The 20,570-nt window shown below is 39.3% G+C and overlaps 1 protein-coding gene across 1 annotated transcript in view; it reads left to right on the top strand.

Moving 5' to 3' along the window:
• The window catches only part of uggt2 (UDP-glucose glycoprotein glucosyltransferase 2), a 72,372-nt gene that overhangs the window by 11,252 nt on the left and 40,550 nt on the right, over positions 1-20,570 (top strand). The window contains exons 11-26 of the mRNA XM_041807191.1: positions 357-417; positions 697-788; positions 950-1,100; positions 2,309-2,428; positions 2,678-2,763; positions 2,894-3,029; positions 3,318-3,449; positions 3,546-3,710; positions 3,899-4,022; positions 4,097-4,195; positions 6,850-6,944; positions 7,587-7,793; positions 15,107-15,238; positions 18,136-18,266; positions 18,641-18,736; positions 18,960-19,062. Coding sequence (XP_041663125.1) covers positions 357-417; positions 697-788; positions 950-1,100; positions 2,309-2,428; positions 2,678-2,763; positions 2,894-3,029; positions 3,318-3,449; positions 3,546-3,710; positions 3,899-4,022; positions 4,097-4,195; positions 6,850-6,944; positions 7,587-7,793; positions 15,107-15,238; positions 18,136-18,266; positions 18,641-18,736; positions 18,960-19,062 — 1,930 coding nt within the window. The remainder of the gene's footprint in view (positions 1-356; positions 418-696; positions 789-949; positions 1,101-2,308; positions 2,429-2,677; positions 2,764-2,893; positions 3,030-3,317; positions 3,450-3,545; positions 3,711-3,898; positions 4,023-4,096; positions 4,196-6,849; positions 6,945-7,586; positions 7,794-15,106; positions 15,239-18,135; positions 18,267-18,640; positions 18,737-18,959; positions 19,063-20,570) is intronic.

Below are 20,570 nucleotides of genomic sequence, written 5' to 3'. Positions count from 1 at the left end.
TCCATATTGTTAGGAGCTCTACTCTGTTTTACAATATGTGAATCCACAACTAATGCTGTTATCTCACCTCACATGAAATATGCCTTTTGTAAACCCATTTGTTTGAGCATTATCCACTATAAGTACATCCTCAATACAGATATCTAATCGGCTTTTTGATGTGTGCTCAGCTCAGGCAGTTTGTAATAACATCGAAAAAGTGCTGAGCAAGAGTCTGATGTTTACAGGGAATTGACTGAAAAAGCACCATCTTGAGGGGCCCACAGGTTTTTCAGAGATTAAAACTGGCATTTTACTGCCAGCTGGGGACGTGGTAAAAGCTGATGGTGACTGTACATGTTTTACTGTTCCCACAGATCACTGACAAGAGTGGCCGTAAAGCAGGAAATGAGAAAAGAAATTGAGGAGAACCAAAAGGTGCAGTATCATAAGCAGCTTTTCCACATGATAGTGTGGGAAGTTTTCTTAGAATCTTAAATCTTTGCACAAGTTTGATTTTAGAGATTGAGTTTCTTTCTGTATCAAATAAATTAAATGACAAGATAAAATATGTCATTTATTCTTACTTTTCTCCAAGTGTATCACTTCTACCTGCAGGTTTAGTCCATCGTTTCTTATTTAAATTTCAGATTTAAAGGTGAAATCACACATTTAGGGTTTCAATATTAAACTAATGCCTTTAGCTTGTTCTTTCAGCGTCTCAGCGAAACCTTAGGTGTTCACCCTGGAGATGGGGAGCTCTTCATCAACGGATTGCACATTGATCTGGACACTCACAACCCTTTCAGGTAGGATCTCGGCGGGAGGGAATCTGTGTGCTCTCCAGGAAGGCAAAGACCTTATATTCTCAGAAAACCTCCTGTAATTGCACCAGAATTAGTAATTCACCAAAAAACTTTTCACACCACTTATATGTCTATATATCTAACCTGTGATTTTGATTTTGCAGTATATTGGATATACTCAGAGAAGAAGCCAGGGTCTTGGAGGGGCTTCATAACCTGGGCATTAAAGGAGAATATCAGGGAAAGCTGCTGAGGCTTCCTGTGAACACTGTGGATGACAGTTATGCCTTAGATATCAGACATCCTGCTATAATGGTGAGTGCGATCAAAAGGCATCAATCTTTAACGCTGCAGGTGTTCTGGTCTTTTTGTACTCACACCAGGGTGTAAATTGGTGAATCAGTCATCCAGTTCCAATCTCGTGCCTGCCAGAAACTTCAGTTATTAATTGGGAGGTTAGCCAAGAAAAGCAGTCATATAAAAAAACTTTCAAGTTTCATTTTTTTGCCCTAAAATTAAGTCTCTTAAATGTTCTAGCTTTTGTATAGTTGCCAAAGGATGTCTTTCCAAAGTAATGTGAGACTGAGAGAGACACACAGGGAGAGGAAGAGTGAGAGAGAGATAATGATAGTGTGCAAGAGAGGTAAACATTTGAACTGTGGAGAGGCTTGTAGGTTGCCCGTAAAGACTGCTGTTAGGGCCAGATTTGTCAGAAATGTTGGAGCAATTTGTGGCTATGATTTTAGTCATTTATCAGAAGAAGATGGGTCTATTTAATTCAAACTTTCTGTGTTGTACAGTCAAAAATAAGTAGAAATTTGATCCATCACATTTCTATACACTGTACTGTTTATTTGAGTTCTGGGCAACAATTTTATTTACATGCATTATCTGTTTGTTGAAAAAGCAGGATGTGATTTTTAAGCATATTTAGGTTTGAATCAATGCACTTTTATAAGGAACGCAAGATATTATCAGCAAGTCTGACTTTAATATGGTCCTGATTTACTGATGATGATGTCTTATATGCTGCAGAACTATTTCTCCTTGTGGGATACCAAAGAACCTAATATCTGTAATAATAATAGCTTAAAAATTTAAAGTTGGTATCTGTAGATATGAAAATTTCTGCCAGTATTTACAGGCAATGTATCGGGCATACATACTGTATCTGCAGAATATGCAGGTGAGGACAAAATTATTAGACCACATATAAAAATTTCAGTTTATCCCAAGTATTTCCTAAGAGATGTTAAGCAGAGCAAAGAATTTTCATCAAAGCTTTTCCAAACATCCTAGTGTTTTTTGGATGCTTACATTTGACTTTGCACACAGAAATTATTTCACAAAACCAAAAACCACCAGGGTCAAAATTATTTGCAAACAAACAGACAGAACTCTACCATGTCTGGAAAATTCCGCAAATACAGCGGAAATACAAACAGTCAGGCCACACCTGGACATGTCTTGATGAACATCATCTCTTTATAATATGCCGGTTGTTTTGTTCTGCTCTTTCTCAGTGGGTAAATGACATAGAGAATGACCCCATGTACCACAGCTGGCCATCCGGTGTACAAGAGCTCCTCAGGGCCACCTTTCCTGGAGTTATTCGGCAGATCCGACGCAATTTCTTCAACCTGGTGAGTCTCCTGAAAGCCACAAATGTTGAGAGAAAGTGCCGATGAAAGGAGTATTATTAGGAGGACTTTATCTTGTAGCTAAATTTTTAATTTGATTTTCTTAAGTGAATGCTGTGAATTTTTTGGAATGCTCCTAACTCTCACAATCAGATATGGTCAGGACTGTTCTAAATGTTTTATTTTCTGCATTAAATTATCTGTGCTCCAAGTATTTTTAGATATCTAAATGTGATGAAAATTTGTGGTTAGGTTCTGTTTCTGGATCCAGCACAGGAAGAAAGTGTTGAGCTGGTGAAACTTGCAGAGCTATTCTACAAGCATAAAATCCCCTTGAGGTCAGTGCCGTTATTTCTCACGCCTCCATCACTGTTTACACAGACCACTCTTGGCATTTATAATCTTTACCAGGTAGTGATTCTCATTTCACCAGTAAATTGAATACTTGTTTTTGCTCCCTTTCTATAGAATAGGATTTGTGTTTGTTGTCAACAACAAAGAAGAGATTGATGGCTTCTCAGACGCAGGGGTTGGATTTTACCGACTCCTGAATTACATTGCAGATGAGTACGATTCATCCCAGGCTCTGATTTCCATGTTCTCCGTAAGAATGCCTCACATTCATAAAAATCTCTGTTGTTTTTTGCATGTGATTCTTGAAAAGCAACTAAAGCACACTTCTTGCCAGCTCATTTCTCTGCATGCCTCAGAATTCAGTCGTTTTATTTTGCCTGGTGTTATCCCATGGCTTTACACATTATTGGACAAGATAGCACAGTGGGATTTTACCTCTAGTCTCAGCGGTTTCAAATAGAGTCAGAATTTATTGATAGAAGCTGGGATCTGAAGACTGTGATGGTCAAATCTGATCCAACGTGCATCTCTCCCACAGCTGTACAAAAAAGTAGACATCGGGGAGTCGCTGTCTGTTGAAACAATCTCTGCTTACCTGAAGAACAAATTCCCTAAAGCCAGTGCTGAAAGGATTCTAGGCGTAGAATCCGAATATGATGACAAAAGAAAGGTGAAAAAAAGTAACATCTTTATCTTATAAGTGTTTACTTCAATATCCACATACTAGGAGAGTGCAAAGCCTCATGTTGTGTTTTGTATTCTCTAGGATGGCGCCCTTTTCTACAAAAAGAGCGGCCTGGGTGCTCTGCCTCTGGCTTTATTTAATGGAGTACCTCTGAGTCCAGATGAGATGGACCCAGATGAGCTAGAAACAATCATCCTGCAGCGCATAATGGACACAACAACCACCTTCCAGAGAGCTGTGTTTATGGTATGCTATGTCCTAAAGGAGAACCATTTTTTAAGTCTTGCATTTCATCTTTTCATCCTTATTCCTTCCTTTGTCTGCAGACACATTTACACTTCTTCAGAAACTAAATACACACAACATTCAGCATTTCCTTGTGTATCATTGTGCTCAGTGACATTGCTCATGTCTGTTTTATCCTATGCCTACAGGGTCAGTTGACTGAGGGCTCAGATGTGGTGGACTACCTAATGGAGCAGGCTAACGTGGTCCCCAGGATGAATCCTCTTATTCTGAGCTCTGATCGAAAATACCTTGACTTCACTGCCACCCCAGGTGATCTCTTCAACCTTTGCATCATTGATTTGTTGCTCCTACACCTTTCTGATTTCTAATCATTTTCCTTGCAGTTGTGGATGACTGGGAGGACAGAACTATGTTTTCATATTTGGACTCCAGAGACAAAACGGCTGTGATGGCTAAGAAGATGAAGTACTTTACAAATAGTGGTAGGACATCGCTACTATTGTATGCTTTAGTTTCTCTATATTCCAGAGTTCCTGCAGATCCTTGAGAAGTCTTAAAAAATAAAATTGGCCTTTTGAAATTTAAGTTAAGTAAGTCTTTAAATGCTGATTTTTTTCATGGGAGAGGTCTTGAATTTAAATGACACTGTGCCTAAGTCCTGTCCTTACTAAATCATTGTTTTTTAGGCAACTTTATATGATTTTAATGATTCTTTTTTTCGTATATGTTTGCCCATGTTACATTTTGTTGCCCATTAAAAGTATGTATAGGCCCCTCTTATTTTAACAGGTCCTCTCTGTCTAAAAGGGTAATTTTCCTTTTTTTAATTACGAAGCTGTTTAGTATCAGGTTAGCACCCCTGAAACTGTTTATTATAAATATAACCATATGGTATATTAATAAAATAGAGGCATTCATTGTGCCAGAAATCATCCAGTTTGGACGTTTATGACCAACAATATCTTTGCCCAATACCATTTGACATTTCAAAACAGTTCGTTAATTTGTAAAATTCAGTCCTGGTCCGGTGTACCGGGAAATCTCACATGCCTTTCATTTTTGATTGTTAGCTGCACAAAAGTGGTTTTAATTTTCCAAATCAGGTCTTTAAAAGGTCTGAAAAAGTCTTAAATTTGATTTTTACAAGTGTGTTGGAACCCTGCATTCAGAAGTGTATTGCAAAAGGAGCCCTATTATGCTGATCTGTGTTTAACTACATACGTATAATATTACAATGTTAAATGTCAACACTAAACCTCAGCAAAGTTTCAAAATGAGAGATAGATGGGAGGTTTTGTAATCTCTGAAAGTTAGTCCAGTCTGACATCACATTAGACCAAGTCTTCCCAAAGTTTTCCTGGTACCCGAGAGTTCAGCCACTTAGCAGCTCTTTCAAATTTCCCCTGTAAAGTTTATAATTGAAATGAAAACCACTTTCCAGGGATTGGGCCAATCAGAGGACCAAAGATTTGTGGCGAGATGGGTTGAGCGCCAAATGATGTTCAGTCTTCAAAATCTTTTTGTACCAATCCCCCGACTTACACTTTTCAATAACTTTTTTCCTGAGTTACTTGGAGTGTCCTTTTGTTTTAATGATGTAATGGTAGCCAGGACCACTGATTACCCAGACACAGGTGTCTTTATACTGCAGTCACTTGGGACACATACATTGCACTCAGATGGTCCCCATTTCATTAAGACTGCTAGCACCATTTGGCTGAACCTCTGTTGAATCAGGTCAGTCGCTTTAAGGGGTGAATATTTATGCAGTCACTTATTTTACATTACTCATTTTTGTTTATTAGCATTACTTTGTAGAAATCTTTTTCACTTTGACAAGAGGGTTAATACTTTTATAGGCACTGTAATGATCAACTTTCAACTTTTTTTTTCTAAATTTCCTCAAATCCCGACAGAAGAGCTGTTTTCACATATGTGGCCTAGAGAAATTCTAGAAAATTTCAGGCAGACTGAGCTTTAAATCTTCCTGACATGGTTGGCAAATGCACCCCACAGCTGGAGACTACCCTCATCATATGGATGGAGGTAATGTCTCATGAGGCAAGATACGACATAAAGAGAGTGACGCAAAAGTAGGGGGAAAAGCAACAGATTCCAATATACAACACTAATGAGTAATTTGGCTTTTGGCTACTAATTCTTCCTGTATTAGAGGTTTTCACAATATCAGTTAAAAAGCAGAAAAACATACTGGTAAGAAAAAAATGTTTGTGCATGCAGTCTATAGTAATGTGCTGTTTGAAGGATGTAACATCATACCGGCCCCCTGCTTACTGTCACTTTTTCTGAATATTTCCTGCTGCGTTCTCACATCGGCTCATCCTGATGGCAACAATTAAATCCCTTTTCATGCTTTTGAATAATATCACCCTAAGCTGTACATTTATTATATATTTCCTCATTAAAATGTGTAAGATGGGTGATATCCGACCACAAATGAATCCCACACTGCTGCACTGACCTATCAAAGTGTGAAATTGACGTTTGTTAAAGCAGACAGGCTTCACCTCCACAAACATAATTGCTAGGTCTGCTGACTGGCTCAGGGCCAACCGTCTGCATGGTCAGAGCTGCATTTCACTGCACAGACCTGGAGTGTAGCTGTCTCTGTGAGGCTGAGGAGGCTGATTGCCATCCTTCCTCTGTGGTCTAGATGACCAGATTACTGCCTGCTTTTCTGACTGATTGACTGACTGACTCGGAGAAGTATAACTATGATAGGTGACACAGTTCTCCACTAATGTACTGATGTCTGTCTCACCTCTCCCACACAAACTGAGCATTTGCTGCAGTGACTGTACCTCATATTTCCTCTCTCTTATCTGATTGTCGGTATATGAGCATGTGGTAACCCTTTTAATGGATTAGCAGCTTTTGCTGACTGCCAAATAAGCTCAAGGGTTGACACTGACATAAAAAATGCTCAAAATACATTTAACCTTCATTCTTTTATTGTACATCAGTTTATTGTGTGAGTGCCAGGGAACTGCAGTTAATTGGAGGTTGCACTAGTCCAAGCTTTTTTCATATCTAACACGATGCTTAAACTGAAATGCCATGCAAAATGTATCCCACGTATTCAAATTAATAATGAGCCTTTGTCCTTTGTCTTTAGGCGAGGATGGGATGAGTGCTGTAACCATGTGGATAGTGAGTGATTTTGAGACGGTGTCAGGAAGAAAACTTTTGTTGAATGCTCTGAAACATGTGGTGAGTGACATCCACTCTTCATCTCTTCACCCTACACTACTTTTTAAACAAATCTTTAGCTTTTGTATGTTTGGATTTTTAAATGTTAGGCCATAAATGCTGATCTTACTGCAGAGAAATTATCTGAAAATCTGCACATCAGTCAAAGACTTCTTGTTTGTGATCTTGACAAAATTGCAGACGGCTTAAACTCTGAGATAGGATGGATATGGATCCAGTCAACATGATTTTTTGCACTGGCCTCTATTTGACACAAATCTTGCAGGTAGCATCTAAAAAACAAGTTAAGATATTGACTGAGAATCTATACCTCACATACAAACCAAGTGAGTTCATTGAGACACCTTTCAACTGGAAAGGTCTATTCAATCTAAAGCTTTGCACAAGTTCTCTTAGATTGATTTTTCTGCACATTTACACTCAAAAATATTAAGACAAAAGATTCATCTAAAAAAAAGCAATCGCCCTCAATAGGCAAGCAGGCATCTTGGCAGAAAAAGAGGAGTTTCTACCATTACCTTTTTAAGCAGTCAACACTCCTCCCAGTTTTCTCTAAGTGATAGCGGCTGTCTGGAATATGAAAATGTATGATAGTTGTGTGAATTATATCACTGCTATGTTTGTGCGTGTGCCTGCAAGCAGAAGGCCAGTCCTGGAGTGCGTGTGGGGGTGATAGATAACCCCAGCGGAAAGCCCAGCGAAGATAACACTGTGCTGTACAGGGCAATCTGGGCTTCTCTTCTCACCCAGAAGAACAAGGCTGCTGCAGAGTTTGTGCAGAAACTTCTGAAAGAGGAGAGCAGCCTGCTCCTCAAACAAGGGACCAAGATGAAGGATCTCCTGATGCAGGTAAAGGATAAGAAACAATATAAATCTGATTCATGTATTTGCATTTTTCTGTATTTCAGGATGATGGAGCCCTTTTTCAAAAAAGGAAAAAATCATCTTGCTGTTACATCAAAGTTGGAGTGTGCATCCCGTCATGATTGCATGCTGTGACCAGACATATTTTTAAATTCACATTAATCTAACATAATTAATTGGTGATCCTCTCTAAGGGCAGAAGATGAGTGAAACACTTCCTTGATTAAGACCAAAATGTGTCAGTAGCAGGACCTAGAAATTTTTAAACTATGGCCTATAAAGACTAAAAACTGCCAGATGTCTGACCTAGAGCAGTGTTAATTTGTCAATGAAAAATATGAACCCAAAAAAACACTTATAATTTTTGTTCATAATGAAGACAAAAAGATAAGGAGCTAAAAACAAATATTGGATAATTAAAAACTCTTTAGTTTAGTAAAAGAGATGAGAGACAACTAAAATGTTAGTGATGAGCCCTCCAGCATTCACAATACAAGCTTTTTCTCAACTGTGCATGTACAGTGCTGTGAAAAGGTATCTGCCCTACCTGATTTCTTATTTTTTTGCATATGTGTCACACTTAAATCTTCCATATCATCAAACACATTATAATAATGTATAATATGATAATTGTCAGTTTATTTATTAACTGTGATTTACCATGTTTTTGGAAAGCTCAGTTCAGTTTCACCAGACCTGATTACTGCCAGACCTGTTGAATCAAGAAATCACTTAAATAGAACCTGTCTGACGAAGTGAAGTAGGCTTAAAGATCTCAACAAGCATTACATCATGGAGGCATCTAAAGAAATCCAAGAACAGAGGAGAAACAAAGTCATTGACATCTATACATCTGGAAAGGATTACAAAGGTATTTCTAAGGCCTTGGGACTCCAGCAAACAACTGTGAGAGCCATTATCCACAAATGCAGAAAACTTTGAACAGTAGTGTAAGAGTTGCCAGCCTTCCTTAGGGTGTACTCACACTAGGCCAGTCGTACCATGCCTGGGCCTGTTTCAGCCTAAAGTCTGGTACGTTTTGCCAGTGTGAGTGCAACCGTTCCGTGCTTTGGTGTGGCATGCTTCGAGGCCCCAGGACGGATGGACGAGGTGGGCCTAGGCACGGATGCAAGTGAAGGAGCACAAGCACGGGAATGTGACATAGCGTTAAGTAATAACAAGAGGACCCGCCTCAGAGATCCCATCAGGCAGCAGCTGCATGCTAGAGACAGCAGGATCCCAGTCCAGTCCACATTTCTGACCTGTTTCTGGCAATATGACTGTAAGAGGATTTTTGGTTTGTAAAATAAAGCTTCTTCTCTTGTTTTAGTCACAAACAGCAGCTCACAGGATAACAAACACTTTTCATCCTCTGTGCGTAAAGGACAGTGCCAATTACGCGGACAAGTGTGTGCCGGGGTTAACCACACGGCTGATTTAACCTCTCCTATTAAAAAAAACATAATACCAAACTATCATCCACTGAAATAACTTACCTCTAATTCTATTTCATGTCACCAAGAAGTGAAAGTGGGATCTTGATTGCTGACGTTTGAATGGAGCATCGTTTATTAATCCTGAGGCATTTTCACCTCCAGCTCTCGTGGTTAAAATTGCTCTCGTCACGGTAAAAAAAAATTTAACTGAACATTTAATCCTGCTCTGGATACATGAGAGCTTCTTTGGTGCATCAGGCCAGGATTATGCTGAGAAAAGGCACAGTTCATGACGCAAAAAGGAATGCTAAGGAGATTCAGATAGTACAAGGACACGCAGAGGAATGACTGTAGGGGCTCATACAAGTTAAAAGTCTGGGTTTCATTCAGCAGAAGTGCTTGGAACTACGAGCAGGCTCCAGATTATATGCTGTGAACGATAACTCTCCGCTATGAACCGCTTTTTCTCTCTCTCTCCTCACTGGGCTCTGTATAGTTAATGTAGCTAAATTCCAGTTCAGGGGAAATAATTCTGGTGTCAGATCAGATATCGTATAAATCTGTTAATTTTTTACAGCCTAAAAAAACAACACTTATGCATGCTGAGTCATCAGCAGTGGATGCTTCGTGTAATGACATCGGCATGTGACTTATCCATGCCCAGGCCTGGATGCGTTGAGCAGTGTGAGTGCGGGCCAAAGGGGGGACAGGGGAGGGGATCAAATGGTCTTCAGCACGGTTAGAATACGGCACGGTACAGATGGCCTAGTGTGAGTACACCCTTAGTGACTCCAAGAGCACGTTGAGGACTGATCCAGGAGGTCCCAAAGAACCCAGAACAACATCTAAAGCCCTACAGGTCTTACTTGACTCAGTTAAGGTCAGAGTTCATGATTCAACAATAAGAAAGAGACTGGGCAAAAATGGCATTCATAGGAGAGTTCCAAGGCGGAAACCACTCCTGGCCTCAAAGAACACAAAGGCTTGTCTTACATTTGATGAAGAAACATCTTGATTATCCCTAAGACTTTTTGGAGAATATTCTGTGGACTGATGAGACAAAAGTTGAACTTGCGTCCTATTGCATCTGGTGTTAAACTAACACATCTGTCTGTCCATTTTGTTTTGCTTATCTGCGGCCGGGTGGCAGCAGGCTAGGCAAGTCAGCCCACCCATCCTTCCCTCAAGTGGCGTTTACCAGCTCTTCCAGGGAGATTCTAAGATGTTCCCAGGCCAGTTGAGACGTATAATCCCTCCAGCGAGTCTTGGGTCTGCCCCAGGGTATCCTCCCATTTGGAAGTGCCTGAAAGTCCTCCACAGGGAGGCGCCCAGGAATCTGGACTCCCTCCAGATGTCTTATCTCCTCAACCTATCTCTAAGGCTGAGCCCAGTCACCCAGTTCTCGCATGCTTGAACCCGCTATCTCATTCTTTGGGCCATCAGAGCTGTAACACAGCATTTCATAAAAAGAACATCTTACCAACAGGTCGTATGATGTTCTGGAGCTTCTTTGCTGCTTTAGGACCGGGGCTACATGCTGTAACTGATGGAACCACGAATTCTGCCCTCTACAAGAAAATTCTGAAGGAGAATGTCCGGCGATCAGTTCATGACCTCAAGCTTGAGCACACTTGAGTTGTGCAACAGGATAATGATCCAAAACACAACAGCAAGTCCACCTCTGAATGGGTAAAAAAATGAAAAATGATGCTGTGGCATGACCTTTACCAGTCCAGTAATGCTCAAAAATCCATCATTGTGGCTGCATTAAAACATTTTTTTTTTTTAAGTGGGCCAAAATTCCTCCACAGCAATGTGAAAGTTTCATTGCCAGTTATTACAAATGATTGCTTGCTGATGTTGCCACCAAGGGTGGCACAACCAGTTATTTGGCTTAGGGTGCAGTTACTTTGGATGGTGCTTTTTCTTCGACATATGAAGTCATCATTTATAAAGCTGTATTTTATATTTATTTGGGTTATCCTTGTCTACTATTAAAATTTGTTTGATGATCTGAAAAATTAAAGTGTGACAAATATGGTTAAAAAAGGACTTCAGGTAGGGGCAAATCTTTTTACACTTTTCATTCTAGTGTTTTTGTTGACTTGAACTGGACTTAAACTATAAAGGTTATAATGGACCAAGATTTTACAATACTATTAAGCATTTTCTTCTAAAGATTAGAACTTAGACTTCTGAAATAGCTCCCAAAATTAACACTGTGCTGGAGTCATAATGTAAATTCCTAGATGATGGATCAGAAAGTTTCTAGTTTTGTTTAAAGAATGAACAATTTCTGATTTCTTTTTTGGGTTCATGCTTTTTTTTGTCTGAGTTTTGTCTGTTTGACTTAATTTTGATCTCTAGATTTTATCATCATGCGTGTATCTCAGTAATTATTTTCATCATCATTCAGCCAATACATTTTATTTATTTTAGCCATTTTTCTGCGCAATTGAATGAAGGGGATCATGGCCACGAGGAACAAAATGCAATGTCAGACTTCACATTATTTTTCAGTAATAGCTCAAGAAGAGCTTCAGTTGTGAAATAAATTTCTAGGATATGTTTTTGCATAGTGCCATCCCAGGAAGGAGAATCAGAAATACTTTAATTATCCCAGGGGAAATTTTGTAAATAAATTCATTTGTTCATCTAAAGTACATTTTGCAACATTATTGGAATGACAGGGTAGCTTTTTGTAAGTTTTTGGATCTTTTTTTTGTAGAAAATTACAAAAATGTTCTATCAGGAAAATATCAAAGAAAGTATTCTCCCAGTTAGGTACCAAAGTTAAAGACTCATGATCATCTTATCAGTGGTTTTATCAATCATAGTTCCCATTCTGGCTATTTCCATAGGTTTAAGTATCTTCTTACAGTAATAGTTAGAGCAATCAACTTTTATCTTTACATAAAATACTAAAAGAGAGATCCTGTCCTGTTCCTTTAAGGTAACTCATCTCCAACACAGTTGTAAAACAGCACAGTTCTCAGCTCAATTAGAGTTCTTCCTAACCTCTTTCTTTCAGTTTTTGATGCTCTGAAACAGGAACACATGGTGATGTGAGGGTTTCTGTTGTTAAAATGTGTGAGCTGGTAAGTGAGTAGCGTAGCACTGTGGGCACATTCATGTCATATTGGGTTTATAGCAGCCATGATCTTCCTGCTGACTGACAGGAACAGTTTGCATGATCATCATTACAAGTAAAATGTGAAATTTGGATTTGCTGCAGCAGCCACCATAATTTGCTGAATTGTGTCAACGCCTTAAGCAGTAGACACAATTTTCTGATGCCAGCAGTGGGGCTGATTAGAAAATTGAAAATTACTATCTGCTGTGTTAAAAATGTAAAAACCAGAGAGGGGAGGTGATGAAATCTCATGATTTATTTCTTCTGACATGACAGGAATGCACCAGAAAACCTATGGACAGCTGAGTAAACAAGCAGGCATGGAAATAAAACATGTTCTTGTTCTTGTTTGTGTGAGAAAAACCACAGCAGATTCACAAGCAGAGAGTAATTTTATTTCATAGATGTTGTTTTATATAATGTGTGGGTATATTTTTGGATTAGTAGTAGATTTTTCTACATTAAAATCACAATTTAGACATGAAATAACCAGTTGAACATGTCTGTTTTAGGCTCGACTAGTAAAATACCAGATATACTTTCTCACATCAATGCAGAAATCATAAATCCAATACTAGGGCTGGGCAGTTAATCACAAATTAGATCAAATAGCAGTATGGTCTGCTGCAATTTTCAAATCGCAGAAGTGACAATATTTTTTTTACTTGAAATGTGTCAAAATACTAGTCTAATAAATCAAATTTTTGCAGTAGCAGAGATTTTATGCACATTATGCAATTATTCAGGTGTTATTTTTTTTTATAATGGTTTACAAAAATCTTCCTTTTTGTGTTTTATGTATGTTTTTGTTAATAAAAATGAGTAACATAAAAATGATAATGCCCTTAAACAAAGCAAATGACATCACATTTGCAATACGAGCTGAAATAGTTGGCTCATTCTATTTAAAACTGATGAAGGCTAGCATTACTTCACGAAAGTCATACCCCTGCTATGATCAGCTGGTAGCCAGCCTCACATCCCTCATCCCAGCCACCTCCTTTATAGCTTAAAGCTTGTTGCTCCCCCATATTCAGATTCATGCTACCATGGATTAATTACTTTGGAAATAATTCTTTTGTTTTCAATACACATGGTCTTATTTATGGAATTATTTCTTGCTTGAATTTGTCGAAAAAAAAAACATGAGATTAACCCAAGAATAATCACATATTAAATTGCAATATTTGGGGGGAAAAAAATCGCAATTCAATTATTTTTGCAAATGTCAGCTCTATCCAATATTGCTATAAAGCAGTCATTTCTCACTGACTTGCAACACTTCCTGGCATGGATTTGTACAATCAGAGATTTTAAGGGGAGGATTTTGCAAAAGATGTCTTTTTCTTATGGTTTTATTGCCTTGTGTTGTCCAATTTGACAGTATTAGTACAGTACAGGGAGTGTTATTGTGTTAATATTATTGGTTTTTACCATCTGTTAGTGAAATATATCTGATATGGGGGAATTCTACTTAAAACTGAAAATATATTTAAAAAAAAACTATCTGGTTGGATGTAACCACTTCCATAGATCTGTCTGCCACTGTTTTCTTGATTTAAGTGCACCATTGAAGAAAATGTTGATTGATGAGCCCTTCTCCTCTTTCCTCTCCTGAACACAGGCTAACAGAAAACATATAAAGCACGCATGATGCTCCCCAGCCTGTGGATACAAAGGCAAGCAGCCTACTCACTGTCAGTTCCACTTGATCTGTCACAGGGGGGGCGAACACAAAGTGGGCTCCACACGCTGAAACTGTAACTAAAAAGTGCTGCTGGATACCTGGTCTCTATGACCTGATGAATGGCCGAGCTCCTGCTCACCGTTCATGGTTGCGTGAGCCTCCTGTGTTCATCCGAGCCTGACCGTCACTCTGCTGCAGTAAGCAGTGTGTTCTAGTGTTCTCTATGCTACAGTGTGCAGAGTCCACCCACACAGCATTACAGAGAAGAAAAAGAAAATCTACAGGCACTCATCAACAAATCAGCTGACAGGAGAGCTCGTATCTCCCCTAACAGGAATAAGTCATAGAGTATAGGTTACATTTGGGACCAACCATAACAAACTGCCCTTCAATTATACCAGCCTTTAACAATGGGGAGAGAACAGGACTGGAAATAGCAACGGAAGATAGGTAGGGGTGGCTGTGTGAGCTGAGACAAAGAGTCGAGGGATATGAGTTTATTATTGGCTGCCAGACAGACTTGCTGACTGGATTGTGCTGACATTATTGGTATTTCACCTGTTCTCCTGAGAAGAGATGTTGGAGAAACTAATAACCTGACTCCACAACCCTCCACACTCCCACACCTAATTTGTTATAGACAAAAAATGGCAGAGGTTTAATTAAGAGTTTGCTAAATTAATTACAAATTGATTAATCTCATTTTTATGCATGCACATTTTTTATAGCTCGGTCCTCTGGCTGAAATATATTTTATGTTTGAAAGCTGCAGTGATTTTCCGCTGATGCGAGGCATCAATGATATTGTGAATAATTTCCAGTTTGCCTTGCATTCATCATTTTCATGCCAATGCATCATTCAGTCTTTTTTCTTTTCTTTTTTTTTTTTCTTTTTTTTTTTTGGAGGGAGGTTGTGAAGGAAGGAAGGTCCTTGAGCTGGTCTCTTAGATCTTACGTATTGAAGTGCGTGATGCACTGTGAGCCAACAACGCAATCAATTTATCATCAACATCCTAAACAAACTCTTGTTTTTCTGCTCCAGGGCATGGACAGTGATGCCTTTGAGAAAAAGTTCAACACAATGGAAGTGGACTTCATTCATAGTCACCAGCTGTTTTGTCGGGAAGTCCTGAAACTGAGGCCTGGACAGCGGGCGGTGATTAGCAATGGCAGGGTGAGTGGACTTCAGTTCAAATGCAGTTTAAAGTTAACCTGGCACGCCAGATGGATTGGTTTCACACATCCATCTGGAAAACCTTCAATACTAAGCAATTGGAAAAGGGCAGAGGCTTTGAAAAAAACTCAGAGAGCGATTGGATGAACGTTCTATCTGTCACATTTTTACGGGCCAATCGGAGCAACAAAATACGTGATGTAGCCGTGATCCAGGTGCACGTGCGCAGCTACCGAGGAATGACGCAAACCATGGCAACTGTAGACATGTCAGTGCACGACTTTTGCTGTTTTTGAAAAGGAAACAGCTCACTGCTGTTCTTTATTCTTATTTTAATGAAGAAATGTTGTCAAGTTCTGATAAAACTGGCCATTATTTGCATTATTTTGTAGTAAGACAAGTATTGAAATTTCATAACATGAGAATTTAGAAAAGTTGATGGGTGTGAGCATAATACTCAGCCTTACTGATGATACGTATGGCTCATTTATGCATTTTTATTATTGAATTTATGGTCCTTTTAAAGGTGGATCCCCACAATTCCACACAATAAGATATATAGGGAAAAATTAGTGAGTTATAGATTAAATGCAAAGCCTTAGAAGTTAATATATTTCTGGATTTATACAGGATTGCAACTGACTTTGAAATTTTCCCTTTGATGTATTCAAAACTAGAGAAATTCTTACTTGCCCAACTCCACAAACCATCCAAACTTCCACACCTGATTTGTCATGACAAAAACTTACTTTTAGTTCTAGTTGAGGGCTCTATTCATGAAAAACAGTTCTCAGTTGGGTGTATTTATGAAACATTGAAGTGATGTTTTGGTTGCACGGAAGAAAAGCTGTTATAGGTGCTTTTCTTGGTTTGCGCAGCAAACCACCTACATGGGACGAGTATGACTAGGCGTGAGTATCAAAATATGGTACTAGTACCAACACATCCAGTACCTACCATACTGAATTATAAGACAGATTTCGGTATTTCATTTTGATAGCTTACCACCCCAACACAACACCAGCTAATCTAAAGAAAAGGCACCAAAAATGCATGAGGTGAAGAAGTTGAGGACTGTTTCCTTTACTTGTAGTATCGATTCAGGCACAGTTGAGGTACCAGCACCTTTTAAAAAGTGTCGATTTAGCACCTCATTCCTTATTATGATAAATGAATCCATGAAACTAAAACGTCATTTTACTGTTTAGTGAATACTCTATAAAGTGTCATTTTGTTGGACAGAGTCCTCAATTCAAAACAAGAAATAAACAGTGGAGATGGGTGAAGCTGAGCATCACTGGTCTCTACATTTCTCTACATTATCCAGGTGTACACCTGGATAATAAGTTGGACTGGTCTTAAAACGTAGACTTCATCTACAAAAAGGGGCAGAGCCGCCTCTTTTGCCTGAGAAGACTCCGATCAATAGACATCTGCAGTAAGATGCTGCAGATGTTTTATCAGTCTGTGGTGGAGAGTGTTCTGTTTTATGCTACAGTCTGCTGGGGAGGCAGTGTAAAACACAAGGATGCAAGGCCTCTGAACAAAGTGGTGAAAAAAGCTGGCTCTGTGGTCGGAATCAAGTTGAACTTATTGGAGGATGTGGTGGAGAGATGCACAGTGAAGAAGGTGTAGGCCATTCTGGGGAACATGGATCATCCACTTCATATCTCCCTAAATGACCAAAGAAACAACGGTGGTAGACGGTTCCTCTCTCTTTGCTGCAGGACAGAGAGAGATACAGGAGATCTTTCATACTGTCAGCAATAAGACTATATAATTCTGCCATAAACAGATGAGACTCCAGACAAATGAAGTTCCCTTCGGGGATAAATAAAGTTATTGTATTGTGTTATTGTATTGTATTGTATTGTATTTCATACAGTGATGGAGTTTTGATAGAGAGCACCCTCATGACTGAATATACATACGTTGCTTTTAAGGAAGCTGGATACACGAGATTGGGGATTTGAATCCCTATCTGGGCACAGTCAGTGTCTAGGGCAAGATCTTTAACGCCATGTACACCTGTCTATGCCTCAGATGTATGTCACTGAGAGTGCATGATAAAAGCAGTCCTAGTGCTTAGCTACTGTTAGCTAGCAGGCTGGCAAACTATGCATGGTGAAAACAGCTGGCATTTAAAGGGCAACACAGCTCCACAGAAACTGGCAAATCATCATGCAGGAAGACAGTTTAAACCTTTTTTTGCCCTCTAGAACACCCCCTAAATCTGTTGTCTTTTATAACAATGCGATGTACAGTAATTGACATTTTCCACTTCAAGGAATCATGATGATTTAATGTTTGAAAGTTAAAGGACAAAAGGATGAGATATTTTGTTTAAAAATAGAACAGGTCTTACTCATGCAAAGGACAAATCAGCAAAATGGAAGAGGCACTGCTTTGTCCACAGGGGACGCCAGAAATGACACAAACCAAAAGTTCTTCACAGGAGCCTTAAGCCTCTGTACTTAGAAGGTTTTCCTTTTGTTTTTTGCTTTCTGTCTACTGTCATATCAGCATGCCTGTTCCTTAAAGGTCACAGTGAGGCTCAATCGGCACTGTTTGTTTGCGTGTCTGTTTGAGTGCAAAGAACTGATGACTAATGTCACAAAAGCAGCAGTGATGCTGACAGGCACATATGAAGTGGCCAACCCTTTGAAATGGCACTAACAATTAATATATTTCACATTGCTCTACTGCAGTGGCAGAGCTCCATTCCTAATATAGACAGAAGGAAAAAATCAGGCACAATACTGTTTACAGTGAGATAAAAAAAAAACAAAAAAAAAAATGTGTCACAATAGCATCACATTTGTCACCTTCTAATGTAGTAGTAAATAGAACGTGGTGAGAAAAGTTGTGTTCTGACTGCATTGTTTTCCTTGTGTTAGATCCTTGGGCCATTTGAAGAGCTGGAAGAATTCAGCGTGGAGGATTTCCTTTTGCTGGAGAAGATAACACTCAGTGGTGCTGCAGAGAAAGTCAAAGCCAAAGTTAAACAGATGGGGCTGAAGCCAAAGCAGTATGTTTGCATTTACTGCCTTTTATGTGGAAGAAGTCCCCCTCTTCTCTCTGTAACCACCATTGTTAAGCATTTGAACATCACCTCATTAGATGATGAATGTTTAGAGGTGAACACTTTGCTCTCTTGACTTTTTTAAAAGGTTTTGTTGGATAATATTCCTCTGATATTCTCTTGAGAGAAAAACCTTTTTGTACCATGTCAGTGGTGTTATGATTTTGAAAATGTCAGTTTGAAGGTTCAGACATCATTAATGATTTATGAGGCTTCCTTGTTAACAGGTTGGCTTCATATTATGAGCTCTGTTTGACATCTCCTTTCACACATGGTGTTAATAAATGATGGACTGACCCCACTACACCTCTTTCCCTCAGCGCCAGTGACTTAGTCATGAAAGTCGATGCTCTCCTCACTGCAGCTCCCAAAGGTGAGACCAGGAGAGAGGTCACCTTTATCAAAGACAGCCACAGGTGAGTGACATTTTTTTTCTTTGTTTACTGCCCTATTGACTCTGCCGCCTCTCAGGGAAGAGTTTATAATTCTTCTTTTGTTATAATGCATCCAAAAATTGCTACGCCATCATTTCAGGCAGCCATGAAAGGTGAATCTTTGATTTTGCAGTCTTGCTGAGTAAGCTTTGCATAACCTTGTGTTCCTGAATCTACTTTGTCTGTCTGACGTCTTCCTTCACAGTGTGCTCCAGCTCTCCCCGCGTGAAGATGAGGTCTTCTATGATGTTGTGGCCATTGTTGACCCACTCACTCGGGAGGCACAGAAGATGTCCTCCCTGCTGATTGTAAGCTGTTTTTCTTTTCTTCATATTCTTCTCATCTCCTCTTCATTGATTCCTAAAACAGCAGAGACACTTTAAAATAGCTTAACTGAGAGGAGGGGTACAGAACAAAACAGCCTCTGATGATCCATGGTTTTATTTTTCACTCTTACAGGCTTATGTTTAAAAATATGCTTTACCTTTCAAAACTTTAAAAGTATACACTGAGTCATGAAAATTATTAGAAAATAGAAAAAGTCCTTACTTTGTGCTTTTATATCCTTTATGGGCTAAATTAAGTTTGTTTTTTGGATTGGACAGGTGATGTCCTTTACGCCTTGTTTTTATTTGTGTATGTGTATGGAGACAAGTCAGCCTATTATATTTGTTTTATTTATAATTTTGGTCAAAGAGTTCATTGAGTATGTTAAAAAATAACTGAATTTTGGCCATGGATTTTGAAAAGACCATAGAAGAGTGTGTTGGCTTAGCTAACAGGCTTACTAGCCAACAGGATGTTTCCTTCATTTCAGTTGCCACATGATTTTCAGGTGAGTTTGTGTGATTGAAAATAACTAAGTGATCTGGTTTTAACACACTGAGATTCTAAGTCATGTTTATTCTGCAAAAATATGACTATATGCAGACAGTAAAAAGTCATATACATGTGATTTATGTCACACAGTTAAGCTTCCATAAATTCCAGATTCATCTTATACAAAGTAAAGCATTTCAAAACTTTTTTTGTTTGAACTGGGATGATTATGGCTCACGGCTCAAAATATTCTGGAAAACTCCAAATTGCAAAGGTTTCCTGAGCCTTCATTCTCATTCTGGTTCAGTGCACACAACCACAATCATGGGGAAGACTGCTGACTGGACTATTGTCCAGAAGACAATCATTGCCAGCCTCCACGAGGAAGGTCCACAGCAGGTCACTGGTGAAAGGGCAGACTGTTTTCAGAGTGCTGTGTCAAAGTACATTCATAGGAAGTTGACTGGAAGGGAAAAGTGTGGTAAGAAGAGAAGCACAAGCTACAGGGATGAGTGCATCTTTCAGAGGATTGTCAAACAAAGCAGATTCAAGAACTTAGGGGAGCTTTACCAGGAGTGGACTGAGGCTGGAGTCAGTGGATCAAGAGCCATCACACCCAGACGGGTCCAGGAGTAGGGCTCCAAGCGTCAGCCGCTTCTGAACCACAGACAACGTCTTCCACATCTCACCTGGGCTAAGGAGAAAAAGAACTGGAGTGGTCCAAAGTCCTGTTTTTAGATGAGAGTAAATTTTGAGTTTTATTTGAAAATCAAGGTTCCAGAGTCTGGGGGAAGAGAGGAGAGGCACAAAATCCAAGGTGCTTGAAGTCCTGTGTTTTCAGTTTTCACATGATGGTTTGGGGTGTTGTCATCTGCTGGTGTTGGTCCACTGGGTTCTATCAAGCCCAGTCAACTCTACCAGGAGATTTTAGAGCACTTCATGCCTCCATCTGCTGAGAGGCTTTATGGAGATACTGATTTCCTTTTCCATCAGGACT

The sequence above is a fragment of the Cheilinus undulatus genome, linkage group 15, assembly GCF_018320785.1.
Source record: "Cheilinus undulatus linkage group 15, ASM1832078v1, whole genome shotgun sequence".
Classification (NCBI taxonomy): domain Eukaryota; kingdom Metazoa; phylum Chordata; class Actinopteri; order Labriformes; family Labridae; genus Cheilinus; species Cheilinus undulatus.
The sequence above is the reverse complement of the archived record's forward strand: the minus strand, read 5'-3'. Positions and strand labels throughout refer to the sequence as shown.